Source organism: Lynx canadensis, chromosome A2 (assembly GCF_007474595.2).
Source record: "Lynx canadensis isolate LIC74 chromosome A2, mLynCan4.pri.v2, whole genome shotgun sequence".
Classification (NCBI taxonomy): domain Eukaryota; kingdom Metazoa; phylum Chordata; class Mammalia; order Carnivora; family Felidae; genus Lynx; species Lynx canadensis.
Window position 1 is genome coordinate 18,593,602 of NC_044304.2, and position 15,531 is coordinate 18,609,132.

Here is a 15,531-nt window from a genome sequence, read left to right on the forward strand (position 1 = left end):
GCTGGTCTTGAAATGAATGAGGAGAGGCCTAGGTCACCCTGTCTGGGTCTAGCCCTCTCTGAGGGGCATGCAGCTGAGGACTTCTTTGGGGGCAGGCTATGGCTGGGGGCCTGCTCTAGGCCAAAGGGATGGTGTGGGGCCAGGAATAACTTCAGCATGTGGCTTGCCAGCAGGAGGAGGGACAGATTTAGCCCTAACCCCCAGGCAGCACTGTACCCTGTCTTCCCTGCCTTCATGACCTGAGCATCCTCAGGGAGTCATCTTTTTGTCCTTACACCAATGGCCCAACAAGTCAGGACAGAGGTAGACAGGCAGGAACCACAGATCAGAGTCCCCAGTGATGCCACTGTGTCAATGCCCCTGCAGAGCCCTGCCCCTCCACCCTGCTTCAGCAGCACATGGCAGACCTACTGCGGGAGGGTCCTGATGTGGCACCCAGCTTCCTCAACAGCGTCCTCAACCAGCTCAACTGGGCCTTCTCTGAGTTCATCGGCATGATCCAGGAGGTGGGTCACAGTGGGTCACGTGGGCTGTGGTGTTGCAGAGGACCAGGCATGAACTGCAGTGTGGCCAGGCCACTGACTGCCCACCTGCTGGTGGCTCAGATCCAACAGGCTGCCGAGCGCCTAGAGCGGAACTTTGTGGACAGCCGGCAGCTCAAGGTGTGTGCCACCTGCTTTGACCTCTCGGTCAGCCTGCTGCGTGTCTTGGAGATGACCATCACGCTGGTGCCTGAGATATTCCTGGACTGGGCCCGGCCTACCTCTGAGATGCTGCTGCGGCGTCTCGCACAGGTGTGTCCATCTGGGCAGGGAGGGGGGGCCCCTGGGGCCCCCCCCCCCCCGGTGGTGAGCCCACCCATCCACTCCACCAATGGGCTCCTGCCCTCACAGCTGCTGAACCAGGTGCTGAACCGGGTGACGGCCGAGAGGAACCTGTTTGATCGCGTGGTCACCCTGCGGCTGCCTGGTGAGGACCCAGTGCCCTGAACCCAACATAGCACAAGCCTTGGTTCCTCTGCTAGGAGTTGTGACGCCTGATTGTCCATTCTGCATTGGGACAGGCAGGCTTGGTACCCTCAGCCTTAGGTCGCCCTTCTGTGGGGAGGACAGGGGGGCTCGCACTAGCCAGGAGGCCTGGATCCCTCTCCAGGATCCCTGGATCCCTCCTTTCCCTTCAGGCCTGGAGAGCGTGGACCACTATCCCATTCTGGTGGCTGTGACAGGCATCCTGGTGCGGCTCCTGGTGCATGGCCCGGCGTCGGGGTAAGTGTTAGGCACCAGGGCCCCATGGGAGCTGGCACGGCTGATGGGGAGTGCACCAGGCAGGGTCTCCCTGCCGCCCGCCGTTTCTTCATCTCTAAAATGGACCTCAGCATCAGGCGTTGAGGCCAGGGGGAGGTCATGAGGTACAAACTGCCTAAACAGGTGGTAGCAGCAGTAGCTCTGCGTAGGAGAATCGGGGACCCCAGCAGAACAGGGTGCCCGAGCCGCATGGGCATAGCCACTGGCTTGTGGTTATACCTCAGGCATGGGCGGGGTGCTCTCCTGCAGCATCCAGCACAGCACTGCTGGGAAGGGGGGCTGAGCGCACACACTGATACTTGTGTTCACGAAGGCTCCGGTGATGAGCGTGTACCACCTTTATTAAGGAACTCCATGAACAACTGGATCCAGGACTTGTAGGAGCCCCCAGCTCAGCACCCACGCAGGAGGGGTTCCCAGGCCCCCCGCCCCCTTCCCTGCCTCCCTGTGGTGGGTGGTAAGAGCATATGAGACCAGGGCACTGCCTCAGCCATTAGATCAAGATCAGAGCCAGACCTTAAGAGGCTTCTACCCTCGAGGGACAGCAAGTTCCGGCTAGGCCCTCCCATCTTGGCCATGCTCGGGCTTTTTACTGCTAAAAAGCTGGGGGCACAGGCCATGTTGCCCCTTACTGCTGTCTTGTGAGCCCGTGGGAGAGGCTGTGCTCTCAGAGTGGTCTGTGGCTGCCCCTGACCAGAGGGAGCAGGGCCACTCTGGCTGATGCTTGGGCCAGGCCCCCTGGGGGTCTCTTGAGGAGCCCCACCTGCTTCCTTCCTGCCCAGCAGACTGCATGGAGTTGTGGAGCTTGAAGTAGGTTGGATGTTGGTGCATGTTTCCTCCTTCCACCCTGGGTGGGGGCCTAGGTCTTCCTTTGGAGCCCTTCTCCTCTTCCCCTGTGGGCCCACTCTCTTCCTGTCCCCTTGGGAAGGGGAAGATGGTTATGCTTCAGTACTTCACCACGGCTTGGTAGCTGCCTCGGCCTCTGAGGTGGTGTACCTAGGGCTCTCAGGCAAGGGCTCTTCCAGATGGCCCCAGTTCCAGTCCTCGTGGGACGTGTGGGCACCAGTAGGTCCTGCTAGGGTCTAGGGCCTTTGGGCCCTGTGTTAGAGCAGAGCAGGAGAGAGGGTGGGGAGCCCAGCCCCTCCATTAGTGAGTGGGGCTGCTGTGGTTGAGGTCAAGGCCGTGCAGGAGGCTGGAGGACCAAGCCCAGCGCTCCCACCAGCATCTGGCAGTTGTCAGGGCGGCAGCAGGGAGCAGGGCGAGCAGTGGGTGGCAAGTGGCCTGGCTCTGGGCCCAGGGCAGCCTAGGTCATCACCAGACCCTCAGAGCCCGTGGAGCTAGCAGACTCAGAGCCAGCCTTGAGCCGCAGGCCCACAGGATTGTAGAGATCAAAGTCCTCGGCTACTGCCAGCTGCACACGCCCATTGAGGCCCCTCCTGCCCGGCTCCAGAAAGACCACATGCTTGTGGACACTGGCCTTGCGGCTGGGCACATCCGGTGGTGTGCTGAGCACTGAGGACTGTGCGCTCAGCTCCTGGAGGGGGCTGGGTGCCCGGGGCCAGCGGCGGCAGTGGCAGGTGCGACGGTAGCAGCGGCGGCAGCCTGGGCAGGGTGGCGCAAAAAGGTAGAGCAGCACGAGCACCAGGCCCACAGCGCAGCCCAGCAGGGTGGTGAAGCCTGTGTTGAAAGCCTCGGGCTCAGGGTGTGGGAAATGCACGCTCACATTGTACTCGTGCGTCTGGTTGTGATGCAGGCGGGGCCCGGCTGCCAGGCACACAAAGACCCCCTCGTGCTGCGGCTGCACATTGCTGATGGCCAAGCTGCCATCAGCCAGCACTGCGATGCTGCCATCTCGGGATCCTGGTGCCACCAGCAGCTCGTGCTGTGGTGACACCCAGGCGATGCGCACGGCTGGGGCACTGGTGTTGCAGTGCAGCCTCAGGGACCGACCCATCTGCACGTGCAGCTGCACTTCGGGCTGCTCTAGGCCCTGAGCCAGGGCAGCTGAGCAATTCTCAAAGACACGGCTGTGCTCAAAGAAGCGCACACGGGATGTGGGTACCTTGAAGGCCAGGCACATGTACTCTCGGGCAAAGTCACTCACAGCGCTTAGGCCCCGCTGATGCCAGCGCTGCAGCAGGTGGTAGAGACGGCAGTCACAGGGTAATGGATTGTTGTGCAGGTAAAGGCCGTTCTTAAGAAAGGCTGGCAGTGCAGCCAGGTCAGGTACTGGGATGCGTCCCAGGCGGTTGGAGGAGAGATCCAGAGTACGTAGGTGGGTCGTGCCCAGACCGTGCAGGTGGTCAAAAGAGAAGGAGGAGAGTTCGTTGCAGCCCAGGTAGAGGCGGCTGAGTGCGCCCAGGCCATGGAAGGCGTGCTCATCCAAGTGCGCTAAGCGGTTATTGAACAGAAGCAGCCTCTCGAGCGCCCCCAACCCTTCGAGGTCGTGGCGGCCAAGCGCCCGCAGCGCGTTAGATGATAAATCGAGTAGCCGCAGGCCGCTGGCGTTGGTGAAGACTCCGTGACCTAGCACGTCCAGTTCGTTGTGGCCTAGGCGCAGGGCGCGCAGCCGGGAGAGTGGCGCCAGCCAGCCGGGGCGGAGGCGCTGGAGCGCGTTGTGGCTCAGGTCGAGGTCCGCAGCAGCGGCAGGCAACGCAGCCGGCACGTCCTGCAACCCCAGGCCCGCGCAGCTCAGCAGGTCAGCGGCGCACACACATCTGTAGGGGCAGTTATGGGGTGCAGAGGGCAAAAAGCCCTCTGAGCCCAGACTGCCCACCCCGACGCGCGGCATGCACAGCAGTGCGCCCAGCAGTGCGCCCAGCAGCACCAGCCAGGCCATGGTGGTGACTGCCGGGGGTGGAATGGGGCAGTTCTGTGTGGGGCGCGGCTCCAGGACTCACCCACTTCTGCTGGATGTGGGCTCCACCCCACACGCCAACCGCCCCTGCTTCCCGGGTCCAGGTCGGGACTTGGGGCGAGCTCCACTCAGCACTCCCTCCTCCGGCTTCCCCAGCTCTCCGGGTGCTTCCCCGATCGGCTTCTAAATACTCTCCTGGAGGAGGGCGGGGCCTCGGCCTCCCATTGGCCCCAGGCCGGAGGGGGTGGGGCCCCCCCCCCCCCCCCCCGCCACAACCTCGACCTAGGTCCCAGGGTGGCCGCCAGAGGGGGCGCGAGTCCGTCTCTGATATCCCAGCCTGTTCTTAGCCTATGGCTTTCCCCGGTGCCTGTCTTCCCGGGAATAGTAGCAGGGAAACCTGGGAGGCAGGCCTTTAAGCTGCTAGTGCTATTTATTTGTTTTCTTTGGAGTTAGTGTATATTAGGGGGTAGGTAGAGTTTCAGTATCTGCTAGTCATCCATTTAAACTGGTACAAGGGCTGTATGGTTCTTACTGGGACCCAGGACTGGGCGGGGAGGGTAGGGGGTGTGGCAGTGTGAGCAGCAGGGAGATGAGGTGGGACAGAGGCAATTCAGGTGGGCTGAATTGTCTCCCCCACCCCTCCAATAGGTATCGTTTTCAGATAGGCCCAACCTTCTGACTACCCTTGTACCCTCTCCCACCCAGGACAGAAAGAGCCACGTCAGTGCTCCTGGCTGATCCCTGCTTCCAGCTCCGCTCTATATGCTATCTCCTGGGGCAGCCAGAGCCTCCTGCCCCTGGCACTGTCCTGCCTGCTCCTGACCGGAAGCGCTTCTCCCTACAGAGCTGTGAGTGGGCCAGGGGTGGGTCAGGGAAGAGGGATCCGGGACTGGCCTAGGTGAGGAGTCTCCAGAAGAGCAAATTCCCAAGTTGTGGTATTTAAGAGGCACTGGGTTCTAGGGCCACGTTGGGTCTGACAACTGCCACCAACCCCCAGACACAGATTACATCAGCGTTGAGGAGCTGGCCCAGGTGGAACAGATGCTGGCACACCTGACTTCTGCGTCGGCCCAGGCAGCAGCTGCCTCCCTGGTGAGTGGGAGCCACTGCACACACGTCCACACCACCCAAACACACGTTAGCACAAATGTGCATACCACACACGTGTGGCATGTGTCCTTGTCTGGGTATCTGACCCCAGCCCACCCTGCACTCTGCTCCCTGCAGCCCACCAGCGAGGAGGATCTCTGCCCCATCTGCTATGCTCACCCCATTTCTGCCGTGTTCCAGCCCTGTGGCCACAAGTCCTGCAAGTAAGTGGGCCCCATTGGTGCAGGGGGCTGGGGAAGCAGCAGGGATACACAGACCCTCCTCCTCCTCCCGTTGTAGAGCCTGCATCAACCAGCATCTGATGAACAACAAGGATTGCTTCTTCTGCAAAGCCACCATCGTGTCTGTAGAGGACTGGGAGAAGGCAGCCAGTACCAGTACCACTTCCTCGGCAGCCTAGCCCACACAGCAGCAGCCTCCACCCTTGAATTCAGACCCAGGCTGGGCCCTATTTATGAGCTCCTCTTGCCCTATTCCCCATGTCCTCCCCCATCCCCGCCATGTCCAACCTCCTTGTCTGAGTGTAACCTCATTGGCGGGAACCCAGCCGTGTCCTAATTGTGCCTGAGCTTGACTTTCAGTCAGGGCCACAGTGAACATTAAATTATTATTCCATACAGCCCTGGCCCGGGCCTTCTTGAGGGAGTAGGCTTTGTATAGGATGCCCAGCAAGGATCCTGCCAGATTATGTCCACAAGAGAGGGCAGGTGTCCAACAGCTTCAGCCTTGTCTAGTCCTCTGAGATAACGGCGAGTCCAGGGCCTTTTGACGTGTCAAGCCAGAGCTTCCCATGCCAGTAGGGAAATGGAGATAGCCAGCCCCATGGTATCCCCTCACATGATGATGCGTGGTTCCGGCACCGACTCGCCAATAGACTTGTGGGGCAGCACACTGGCCCCGTTGAGGTAGAGCTCGTCGTTAACTATGACGTCCTCACCCAGCACTGTCACGTTCTCCATGCGCACCTCGAGGGAGGGGGCAGGCCTGGTCAGCAAGGCAGGCACATTCCCTGCCCCTCTCCCCATCTGGCCCAGCCCACAGGCTTACCCACTGGCCCACACGGCAGCGCCAGCCCACAATGCAGGACTCGAGCCAGGAGTGGGATCGGATGTGGGCGTCTCGCAGCACTGTGCATCGCCGGATGCACACACCATCCTCCACTACCACGCCAGGACCCAGACTCACGTTGGGGCCGATGCTGCAGTTCTGGCCAATGCGGGCACTTGGGTCCTAAGGACAATGAGGGAAATACAAGTGAATCACTTGTCTCCCGAGATGAAGTCGGGGGGGGGGGGTGGGGAGTGGGGGGAGGACGTGGGTTTACGATGGGCTGGGCAGGGGCCTTACCACCAGCACATTGCCCACAATGCCAGGGCCTGAGCACAGTTGCTCAGGCTGCTTCTGTCGCAGGGACTGTAGGAAGAGGCACATGCCAGTGAGAAAATCCTTGGGCTGCCCTATGTCCATCCAGAAGCCTGTTGGGAGGAAATGCATCAGGGGGCTCAGCCCAGCCACACCCCACCCCCAGCCTGTGGCCTCCCTGCCTCACCCTGCAGCTCCATGGCATATAGCTGCCCCTCCGTGGCCATGACAGGAAAGATCTCCTTCTCAATGGATGTAGGTTGCAGCTGTGGGAGTGGGCAACTCGTGAGCAGGGTCAGGGGGGTAGGGGCCTGCCCTGCCCCAGCCCACTCAGCAGCTGGCTTCTACACACCTGGATGCGCCGCAGCACTGCAGGGTTCAGAATGTACATGCCTGCGTTGATCTTGTTGGACACAAACACCTGCGGCTTCTCCACGAACCGGTGAATGCGGCCTGTGTCAGCCTCACATACCACCACACCATACTTAGAGGGTTCCTCCACTTTGGTCACCTGAGTAGAGGGGGACCTCAGGCCCAATCCAGTGTGCCTGAGCCTTGATATGCTATGCATACTGTCCTAAGTCTCCGGGGCTGTGCCCCAAATGCTTAAAGACACATACTGCACAGCCCTGCACCCACAACACAAGCAGATAGTTAAGGGCCGCAGACTGGAAGAGGCTGGGCATCGGGGCAGGAGTGTCAGAGAAGAAAGACCTGATCCCTTACCAGGATGGAGCCCTCCTGGCCATGGTGCCGGTGGAACTGCACCATGGCTTGGAAGGGGAAATCGCAGATCACATCACTGTTGAGAACGAAGAAAGGATCTGCAGTCTCAGAGAGCAAGTCACGGGCCAGGGCCAAGGGCCCAGCTAGGAGAGAGGTGCAGGTCACCATCTTTCTAGGGGTTTGAACCTTTGGAACCAGGCTCAGCATACCCCATCCACGCTGAGTCTCACCCCTTCTCAGACCCTAAACCCCAAAGGAACCTTCCTGTCTTTACTGACCTGTGCCTAAAGGCTCTTCTTCGTGAGACATGGAGATTCGGATTCCCAGCTGAAAGGGATAAGCCGCCTGTCAGGTTCCTCCCAACAGGATGGGTGGTTGCGCGGGGAGCAAAGAAAAAGGTCAAGAGTCCGAGCCTCACCCTCTGCTCCTGCGCCTTCATTTCCTTCTCCAGCACCTGAGACATGTAGCTCACCGCCAGAATCACGTGGTCTACGCCTGCCTGTTGGACAAAACAGCGCCGGCCGACAGAAGGTCTCAGCCAGAAGGCACGGGCATTCACGACCTAGTCCCTCGTCCTGCCAGGTCCCACCACGACACCGACCCCGGGTCTTACCGCGGCTAGCGCCTCCACTTGGTGCAGCAAGATGGGCTTATTGCAGAAATCCACCAGTGGCTTCGGGATGCTCAGCGTCAGCGGCCGCAGACGCGTCCCATAGCCGCCCACCAAGATCAGTGCCTTCATCGCGCCTGCGGGCGGCCGGAGAGTGAGTCCCAGACTCCGAAGCGTCCGCGGCCCGGCCCGCCCGGCCGAGCCCTGCCGCGAACTCCCGCCGCGGCCCGAGCCCTTCACCTGCCAGACTGACCCACTCTGGCTCTGCCTTGGCCGCCCAGTCCGCCCTGACGCCTACCCGGGACCGCACACAGGAAGAAGCGACGCCAGACGGAGAGCTGCTGGCCCGGAACTCAGGCCGGACCTAGGCGGGGGGTGACGTTGGCCCGAGCCGGCCAATCGGCTGCCGTATACGTGGCACGGACGCCGACGTCGGAGCGCCGGGGCGCGGCGCTCTGGCAGACGTAGCCAATGAGAGCCCGAGCACGCCGAGCTGCCATGGGGACCGGGACGGGGTCTGCGGGTCAGCTGCCCATTGGCGGATCCAAAGGCGGAACTGGCGCCAAGGGCGAGGCTTTCTCGCCGACGGGTGCCGGGGTCCGCTGCCGGCCCCGCCCCGGCGCATCGGCTCGTGGGACTCGGCGGAGGGACGCGGGGCAACGGGGTTGGACCTGCCTCCCGGAGCCGCGGGACTGCAAAGACGCGGACACAGCTCAGTTTCTAGCGGCTTTATTTTGACATACACGACCTCAGACACAAGCGGGGCGGGCAGCGCTAGGTGTACAGAAAGGGGCTGCGGGGCCCAAGGCCCGAGCACCCCTCCCCCGCACGCAAGGTCCCAAGGAGACGCAGTGGCCCAGCCGTGGGCGGAGCCGAGAGTGGAAGAGGGTGCAGACCTGGTGCAGCTTGGGCAGGTTTAGGCAGCTTCCAGGAAAGTGGAGCAAAGAACGATTCCTAGAGACGAGGCCTTACGGTGCCCCGAGAAGCAAAGGAACCACGTCCTTCCCAGGGTGCTCCAATTTTTCTCATTAAAACATTTTTTTAAATCAGCACAAACAAAACCAAATTGAACAGCTTTAAAGTTCCAAGCAATCTGCATCTAGGGGGCGTGCACGTGGCCAGATGTGCGAGTGAGCAGCGGCTACTGAATTAGCCCAGGGCTTTGGCCCCTGGGGAAACCCCCACACCCACTGCACAGGCCCCAATGTGAGGGGAGAGGTGGGGTCTCCTGCAAGTTGCTACACTGGTCCCCTTCCTCGTTAAGCACCACCGGTCCCACCCCACCCCCCCCAGCCCAGGGGGCTGGTGTTGACTTGGCCCAAGTAAGCACTATAGAGGGGGGTCACTTGAGCACCCCAACCCATGATCCCGCGTTTTACTTTGGTCCCAAGTTGGGGTTTGGGAAGGCAGGGCCTGGCAGGGACAGGGCTCTCTGGCAAGGACCAGGGAGAGAGTAGAGGCAGAGAGAGAGAGCATGTGTGCACACACAAGCCCAACACCCACCAGGTAACAGAGCTGGGTCCCCCCAGTGTCAAAAGTGCCGAAAAGAGGGGTCCTGCCCTAATGGAAAAGCAGCAAATCCCAGACCCTTCTGCTCTTTTTAGTGCCAGGAAAACACTGAAGATAAGTGGGTATAGCTCTCTCACTACGAAGAGAATGGGGCAGCATCTGCTCCCCCAAATACAGGAACTGAGGCGGCACAGCACATCCCCAGGCTGGAGAGTTTCAACTGAAGGGAGTCCCAAGCAGCCCCTGACTCTGTCTTGGCCTTTGCCCTGCCAGGAAACGACGGTCTGCACTAATGAAGAGCTACTACCCCTATGGCTGAAGCCACAGAATGGTACAAGAAAGATGGTCATTATTGACCAGAAACAGGCAAGCTGTCCCTCCCAGCCCCAAGGAATGGGAACCTGCCCACCACTGGCACCAGGATCAGAGGGCCGAGAGAGATGGGATCCATCAAGGAGCCCGTTTAAAATGTGTGAGGCTGCATCTCTAAGGACTAGGAAAGTAGTCCACCAGTTATCAAGGCTTCTCATATACAGACTGGCAGGCTTACCTTTAATGCCCAAACAAGGGCCATGCCAAAAGTGACAATGACAGCGGCCCTAGGCCCAGAGGTGAGGGCACTAACCATGGCAATGGCTGAGTGCCGTGTCACCTCCTGGCCACGTTAGAGGTGGCAGGTCTCTGTGCCATTAAGGGCTGGCGGCAAAAATTACTGAAACCACAAGAAGGGTTGCCCCTTGGGCCTTCACTGTACCACACTGTTGAGCAGGGCCACACTCCAGGCCTACAGACAAGGTGCTGGGCCAGCAGGGAAATACCTCATACAATTCATCTGCTACCAGTTCTTTGTAAAAAGGTAGCACCTGCTGACAACAGGCACAAGGGCCAAAGCTCACCTCAGAAATGGAAAAGACTATTTTGCCGAGGAAAGCATGATGGAAATCAATATTTACTAATAAACATGGCTACAGCCCAGGGGAAAGATCCCAAGTAACAAGGGCTGGCAGATGGAGAAATGGACAGACTGATGGATCCCAGGAATGATAAGACAAAACTCATTAGCAGAATCTGGGCACCTGCACCCAGGGCCCAAACAATGTCCCTATGAGAAGACAAGCTTAAAAAAAGCTCTCCCTCCCACGACTGGAGCTCCTTACAATGGGCTGCTGCCTTGAGCTTAGCCTGGGGAAAGGTGACACCCTGAGCGGACCACAGACCTTGAGCCCTGGGACGGGCAGCCCATCCAGAGGCAGCACAGCTGCCCAAGCTAGAGGAAGAGGACTCCCACCCATAGCCCAAGAACTGCAAATACTGTCTGGGCCAGAGCCACCAGAGGCCCTGGAGCCTGCTGGGACATTAACTCTCCTTGGCAAATACAGCAGGGACCCCTTCAGTGGGGCAGGAAGGGGTAGCCTCTTCAGGCAAGGGATCTTGGTGAGAAAGGCTGGCTGGGGTGTGCAGGCATGAAGAGGAGCAGGCTCAAGTGCCAAAGAGTGCCTGGGAATCCCATGGCCTACTCTCTGTCAAAAGCTGGCTTCAGCACAGCTTCATGAATCTAGCCTCACGCCAAGGTCAGAACTGAGAAGGACGGGTCCAGCTATGTGCAATTGGCCCTGTGGTATCCTGGGGGCATCTGTTAAAGCACTGGCTGATGCCCACACCACCAGACTAGAAAGTCCCCAAGAGCTGGGCACCCAATCCTCTACTTCTGAGGAACAAAGGATGAGTGAGCACAGAGGGACCCTGCACCAGCCCAGTGCTTCACCCTAAAACCTGCAGGGCCCTATAGCCACAGACCCCAAAGACCTAGGCCAGAGAAACCAACGTCCAAGGGCACCCTGTCCCTGCTGCCAAGCCCATCCACCAAGGGCACCTCTTCCTTCCTAAGTCAGCCTGGACACAGCAGTCAGAACTGTAGAGCTAAAGAAGCCTGGCTGTGAGGATGTGTGTTGTGCCCTCCTTCACTTTATATATATGGATTCCAGGCTACAGCTAAAAACATTTCTTTTAGTTTACACCAAAGAGAAATATAACCCTTTAAAAGCAAGTCTGTGTGTCCTCACGGCGAGTTCAGTCAGAGCAATGGTCCCTGCCTGCGGGTGGAGAGGAAGGGGTTCTGGGGGCCCAGGGCGGGGCCTACTGGTTCTCGTCCCGCATCTGTTCCATGATGCTGATGAGGTTCTCCAGGCCGAACACATAGCCTCGGTCTGGCCCATCATGCACGGTGGGGTCATCCCGGAAGCCCTTGAACGTGCTATGTGCAAAGTCGATCATGCGGACATCCACCTTGGGTGGAGAGGAGGGGCCGGCCTCAGGGCTGGTGCTACTGGGGCTGGTGCTAGGGCCACAGGGTGGCGCCACCTCAGGGAGCCCAGTATCCAGGTGCTTCAGACGCATCTCAGCCCGGCGGTCCAGGAAGGACTCTGCCCGGCACTCCCTGCCATCGTAGATGACAAGCAGGGAGCTGGAATAGAAGCGGTAGGATGCCTGCCGCTCCAACACAGCTTTCAGGCCCTGCAGTTTGCTCAGGATGGGCTCAAAAAGGTCACGCCTCAGGTCCAGGCCATTGTGCAGGTACTGATAGAGGGCGTTGCGGAAGCCTTCAATGGAGAGCCCACGGCCATAGTACTTGTTCCTGCAGAGGTAGTGTCCTGTGTCCAGCTGGTATACCTGAAAGCCCAGGAGACAGAGGGGGTGAGCACCAGAAAGGTCTGATGACCGTATAGTGCCCTGGGCAGGCACTGTCAAAAGTACTTCTGACCAGCCTTAATCGTCCCAATGTCAAGGCAACAGGCTCTCACAGTGGCTCTGTGTCTGGAGCCCAAAGGTCATCAGGTAAGGCCGAGAGGGCTCAGGGAACATACCTATAAGGATGCACTCAGCATCCCGTGGGGCACTCACCCTCTCGGGGGAGATTCTGGACCACTGTGGGCCCGGAGGACACCTGGCATGGATAGCAGGCAGGCACATGTGCAACCCCAAACACGTGGGCGGCAGCAGCTAGGCTCTCACCAGGGCAACTCACCTGCATGCCACAGACCCTGACACCCAGTGTAGCTGACGTACTCTGCTCGCACTTCCTCATCTGCCGGGCCGCCTTCTCAGCTGATGCATCATCACCATGCTGCCGGGTGCCCATCTTCAGGTCCAGAACACAGGGGTACTTGAAGTGGTGCACCACGTTCTCAAGCAAGAGGAACTCTGGACCACGTCAAGGAGAGTAACAGCCACACTCACCATCAGCCCCAACCATGAAACCACAACCAAGTTTTTCTACAAAAGGGGGCATTCTCTTTAAATGTAATCTGTATTCACCTCACAAATTCTCAATTTGTGACCTATCAAATTATTGATAGGCACCACAGGCCTATCAATTATTTTCAAAAATGTTTCTACTGTGGCAAAATACACATAACAAAATTTACCATTTTAACTATTTTTTAAAAGTGTTTATTTAGTTTTGAGAGAGAGAGAGCACACACGCGCAGTAGCTGGGGAGAGGCAGAGAGAGATGGGGACAGAGGACCTGAAGCAGGCTCTGCACTGATTGCAGACAGCCCGACTCAGGGCTCGAACTCACAAACTGTGTGATCATGACCTGAGCCGGAGTTGAATGCCTAACCGACTAAGCTGCCCAAGCACTGCCCGCCCCCCCACCCCTGAGCCATTTTAACTACTTTTAACTGCACAGTTCAGTGGCATTAAGTACATTCACATTACTGTGCAACCACCATCACCCTTCATCTCTGGAACTTTTTTATGTTCCCAAACAGAAACCAGAAATTGTACCCACTACACACACTCCCATTCCTCTTCACATCCCCATGTCTGGGAACTGCCATTCCAGTTTCTGTCTCTATGAGTATGCCTACTCTAGATACTTCATATTTGTCTTTTTGTGTCTGGCTGTTTCAGAGCAAAATGTTTTCAAGTTTTAACCATGCTGTAGCATGTGACAAAATTTCATTCCTTTTTTATGGCTGAATAATTTTCCACGGTATGGATCTATGACAATCTGCTGATACCATCACATTTATTTTATTCTACTTTACTCTGTCTGGTAGGCATACACAAACTAAAGAAGGTCTGCCAGATTCACATGCATCCCTGGCACCGTAAGTAAACCAAGGCCCTGCTCAAGCCATACCGCATCCAGGCCTAAAAGAAATAGGGAAGACATCTTCACAGCACTATCACAAACACGAGAAATCAGGTTTACCACTTCCAAACAGGAATCTTAGGAAAAGATGGATTTAAATTTCTACCCTGTCAGGGCACTTGGGTAGCTCAGTTAAGCGTCCGACTTCGGCTCAGGTCACAATCTCACAGTTCTTGAGTTCAAGCCCCACATTAGGCTGTGCACTGACAGTGCGGAGCCTGCTTGGGATTCTCTCCCTCTCCCTCTGCACCCTCCCACACTCTTCTATCTCAAAATAAATTAAAAAAAAAAAAAACTTTAAGTAAGTAAATAAATAATACATTTCTATCCTGCCATTTACTGACTAAACTTCAAACCAGTGGACTATATACTTCAGCTTGTCCCTTAGTACTTTTAGGACCTTCTGCTCAAAATGCCTCTATGGTCCTGGGCGGCTGGTATTTATACCCATGTCCTCATTTAAATCTGTGGTCTGCAACCACCCTGGATAAAGGTACACAGGCTAGTCACAAGGCTGCCAAAAGTCATCAAGGCCCAAGCCTGGACCTCAGTTCCATACTGGAGGACCATGAAGCAACCACAGTCTTGGATGATAACATACTTGGCATTGCTCGATGATGCACATATTAACATCTCCTAATTCTTTAAAGAAGATCTACTAGAAAACCATTAAATTTGGCTATTAATTTCATCATCTGCAATAACTTATAAACAAATGACAATAGAACTTAAAAAGGGCTGCAGAAATATCTCACAGTGCCCAAGAGCATGGGCTCTTGAATCTTGCTTTGGCCTCTCATGGGCCTGGGCACAACACTTAACCCCCTTGGGCTTCCATCTCCTTATCTTTATTTATTAAAAAAAAATTTTTAATGTTTATTTTTGAGAGAGAGAGACACAGAGTGTGAGCAGGGGAGGGGCAGAGAGAGAGGGAAACACAGAATTCGAAGCAGGCTCCAGGCTCTGAACCATCAGCACAGATGCGGGGCTCGAACTCACAAACCGTGAGGTCATGACCTGAGCCGAAGTCGGATGCTCAACCGACCGAGCCACCCAGGCGCCCAGCCATCTCCTCATCTTTAAACTGGCATCGTAACATTTTCTCCTTCAAATGACTGTTACGAAAACTGAGTAAACAGGCCTCAACACATTCCCCTCAGTTTCTCAGTAAGTATTAGTCATTTACTGCCTACTGCTTCAGATAGTAACTGACCAGCAGAATTCCCATTTTATAATATTTCTTTGCGTTTACCATCTTAAAGACTATTATACGCTGTTCAGGTATGGTGTTTCTCTTTGGACAAAAAAAAGTACCACTTTGTAATTATTATCTTTTGGGAGTGGAGAAATGTATGTGTGCATATGCACGTGTGCACACAAACGCAGATCCCTGATTCTAGACCTGCACTGACAAATCTGGTAGCCACTAGCCACATCTGGCAATTTGAATTTAAGTAAGTATAAAATTCTGTAACTCAGGCACAGCAGCCACATTTTGGTTACTCAGTATGGCCGGTGGCTGCCATACTAAACACAGATACAGATACTTCCATGGTCTCAGAAAGTTCTACCAAACAGCACTCTTCTAGACTGCCAAGTTGAAGCTTCAGGCTTACCAGCCCCAAAAGGCAGAAAAAAACATGTCAATAAAACAAAGAATGACAGGGGTGCCTGGGTGGCTCAGTCAGTTGGGCATCCAACTCTTGGTTTTGGCTCAGGCCGTGATCTCACAGTCTGTGAATTCAAGCCCCGAGTCCAGCTCTCACTGGCAGTGCAGAGCCTGCTTGGGACTCTCTCTCCATCTCTGCCCCTCCCCAACGTGTGCTTGCTCTCTCTCTCTCAGAATAAATAAACTTAAAAAAAAAAAAAAAAAAAAAAAAAAGAACGACAAAGA

At 56.7% G+C, this 15,531-nt stretch overlaps 4 protein-coding genes across 12 annotated transcripts in view; 1 reads left to right on the plus strand and 3 right to left on the minus strand.

Moving 5' to 3' along the window:
- RNF123 (ring finger protein 123) overlaps positions 1–5,890 on the plus strand; it is a 30,960-nt gene extending 25,070 nt beyond the window's left edge. For 4 of the 6 annotated variants that reach the window (XM_030306764.1, XM_030306766.1, XM_030306763.1 and 1 more), the window contains 8 exons: positions 367–506; positions 606–794; positions 894–969; positions 1,181–1,265; positions 4,867–5,009; positions 5,159–5,253; positions 5,389–5,474; positions 5,551–5,890. In XM_030306764.1, coding sequence (XP_030162624.1) covers positions 367–506; positions 606–794; positions 894–969; positions 1,181–1,265; positions 4,867–5,009; positions 5,159–5,253; positions 5,389–5,474; positions 5,551–5,671 — 935 coding nt within the window. In that variant the 3' untranslated portion in view covers positions 5,672–5,890. Of the gene's footprint in view, positions 1–366; positions 507–605; positions 795–893; positions 970–1,180; positions 1,266–4,866; positions 5,010–5,121; positions 5,254–5,388; positions 5,475–5,550 lie in introns of those variants that run through there. The other 2 variants (XM_030306765.2, XM_030306767.1) reach the window with 2 other exon arrangements.
- Positions 1,628–4,478, minus strand: AMIGO3 (adhesion molecule with Ig like domain 3). Its single transcript, XM_030306773.2, has one exon. It carries the CDS (start codon positions 4,141–4,143, stop codon positions 2,608–2,610), a length of 1,536 nt encoding a protein of 511 aa, XP_030162633.1. The 5' UTR covers positions 4,144–4,478; the 3' UTR covers positions 1,628–2,607.
- Positions 5,696–8,349, minus strand: GMPPB (GDP-mannose pyrophosphorylase B). 2 transcript variants are annotated; one of them, XM_032592011.1, is made up of 10 exons: positions 8,268–8,349; positions 7,973–8,106; positions 7,778–7,858; positions 7,638–7,686; positions 7,360–7,502; positions 6,986–7,144; positions 6,821–6,899; positions 6,619–6,746; positions 6,319–6,501; positions 5,696–6,236 (listed from the first exon to the last, which is right to left on the minus strand). In XM_032592011.1, the coding sequence occupies exons 2-10, from the start codon at positions 8,099–8,101 to the stop codon at positions 6,105–6,107; spliced, it is 1,083 nt and encodes a 360-aa protein (XP_032447902.1). In that variant the 5' UTR covers positions 8,102–8,106; positions 8,268–8,349; the 3' UTR covers positions 5,696–6,104. The 2 variants fall into 2 exon arrangements, with proteins under 2 accessions (XP_032447902.1, XP_030162634.1); XM_030306774.2 differs by having other exon boundaries at positions 8,223–8,330.
- A 333-nt stretch (positions 8,350–8,682) lies between these two features.
- IP6K1 (inositol hexakisphosphate kinase 1) overlaps positions 8,683–15,531 on the minus strand; it is a 60,851-nt gene continuing 54,002 nt past the window's right edge. For all 3 annotated transcript variants that reach the window (XM_030306792.1, XM_030306790.1, XM_030306791.1), the window contains 2 exons: positions 12,504–12,679; positions 8,683–12,148 (listed from right to left, as the gene is read on the minus strand). In XM_030306792.1, the coding sequence (XP_030162652.1) occupies positions 11,615–12,148; positions 12,504–12,679 (710 nt within the window). In that variant the 3' untranslated portion in view covers positions 8,683–11,614. The remainder of the gene's footprint in view (positions 12,149–12,503; positions 12,680–15,531) is intronic.

Bases quoted from the DNA above. Each gene is read 5' to 3' on its own strand.
- AMIGO3 (XM_030306773.2), bottom strand. From the start codon at position 4,143: ATGGCCTGGCTGGTGCTGCTGGGCGCACTGCTGGGCGCACTGCTGTGC.
- GMPPB (XM_032592011.1), bottom strand. From the start codon at position 8,101: ATGAAGGCACTGATCTTGGTGGGCGGCTATGGGACGCGTCTGCGGCCG. The intron at 7,145-7,359 runs GTAAGGGATCAG...CCCTCTACTCAG, and splicing joins GCCAGGAGGGCTCCATCCTG to GTGACCAAAGTGGAGGAACC. The intron at 6,747-6,820 runs GTGAGGCAGGGA...TCCTCCCAACAG, and splicing joins ATATGCCATGGAGCTGCAGG to GCTTCTGGATGGACATAGGG.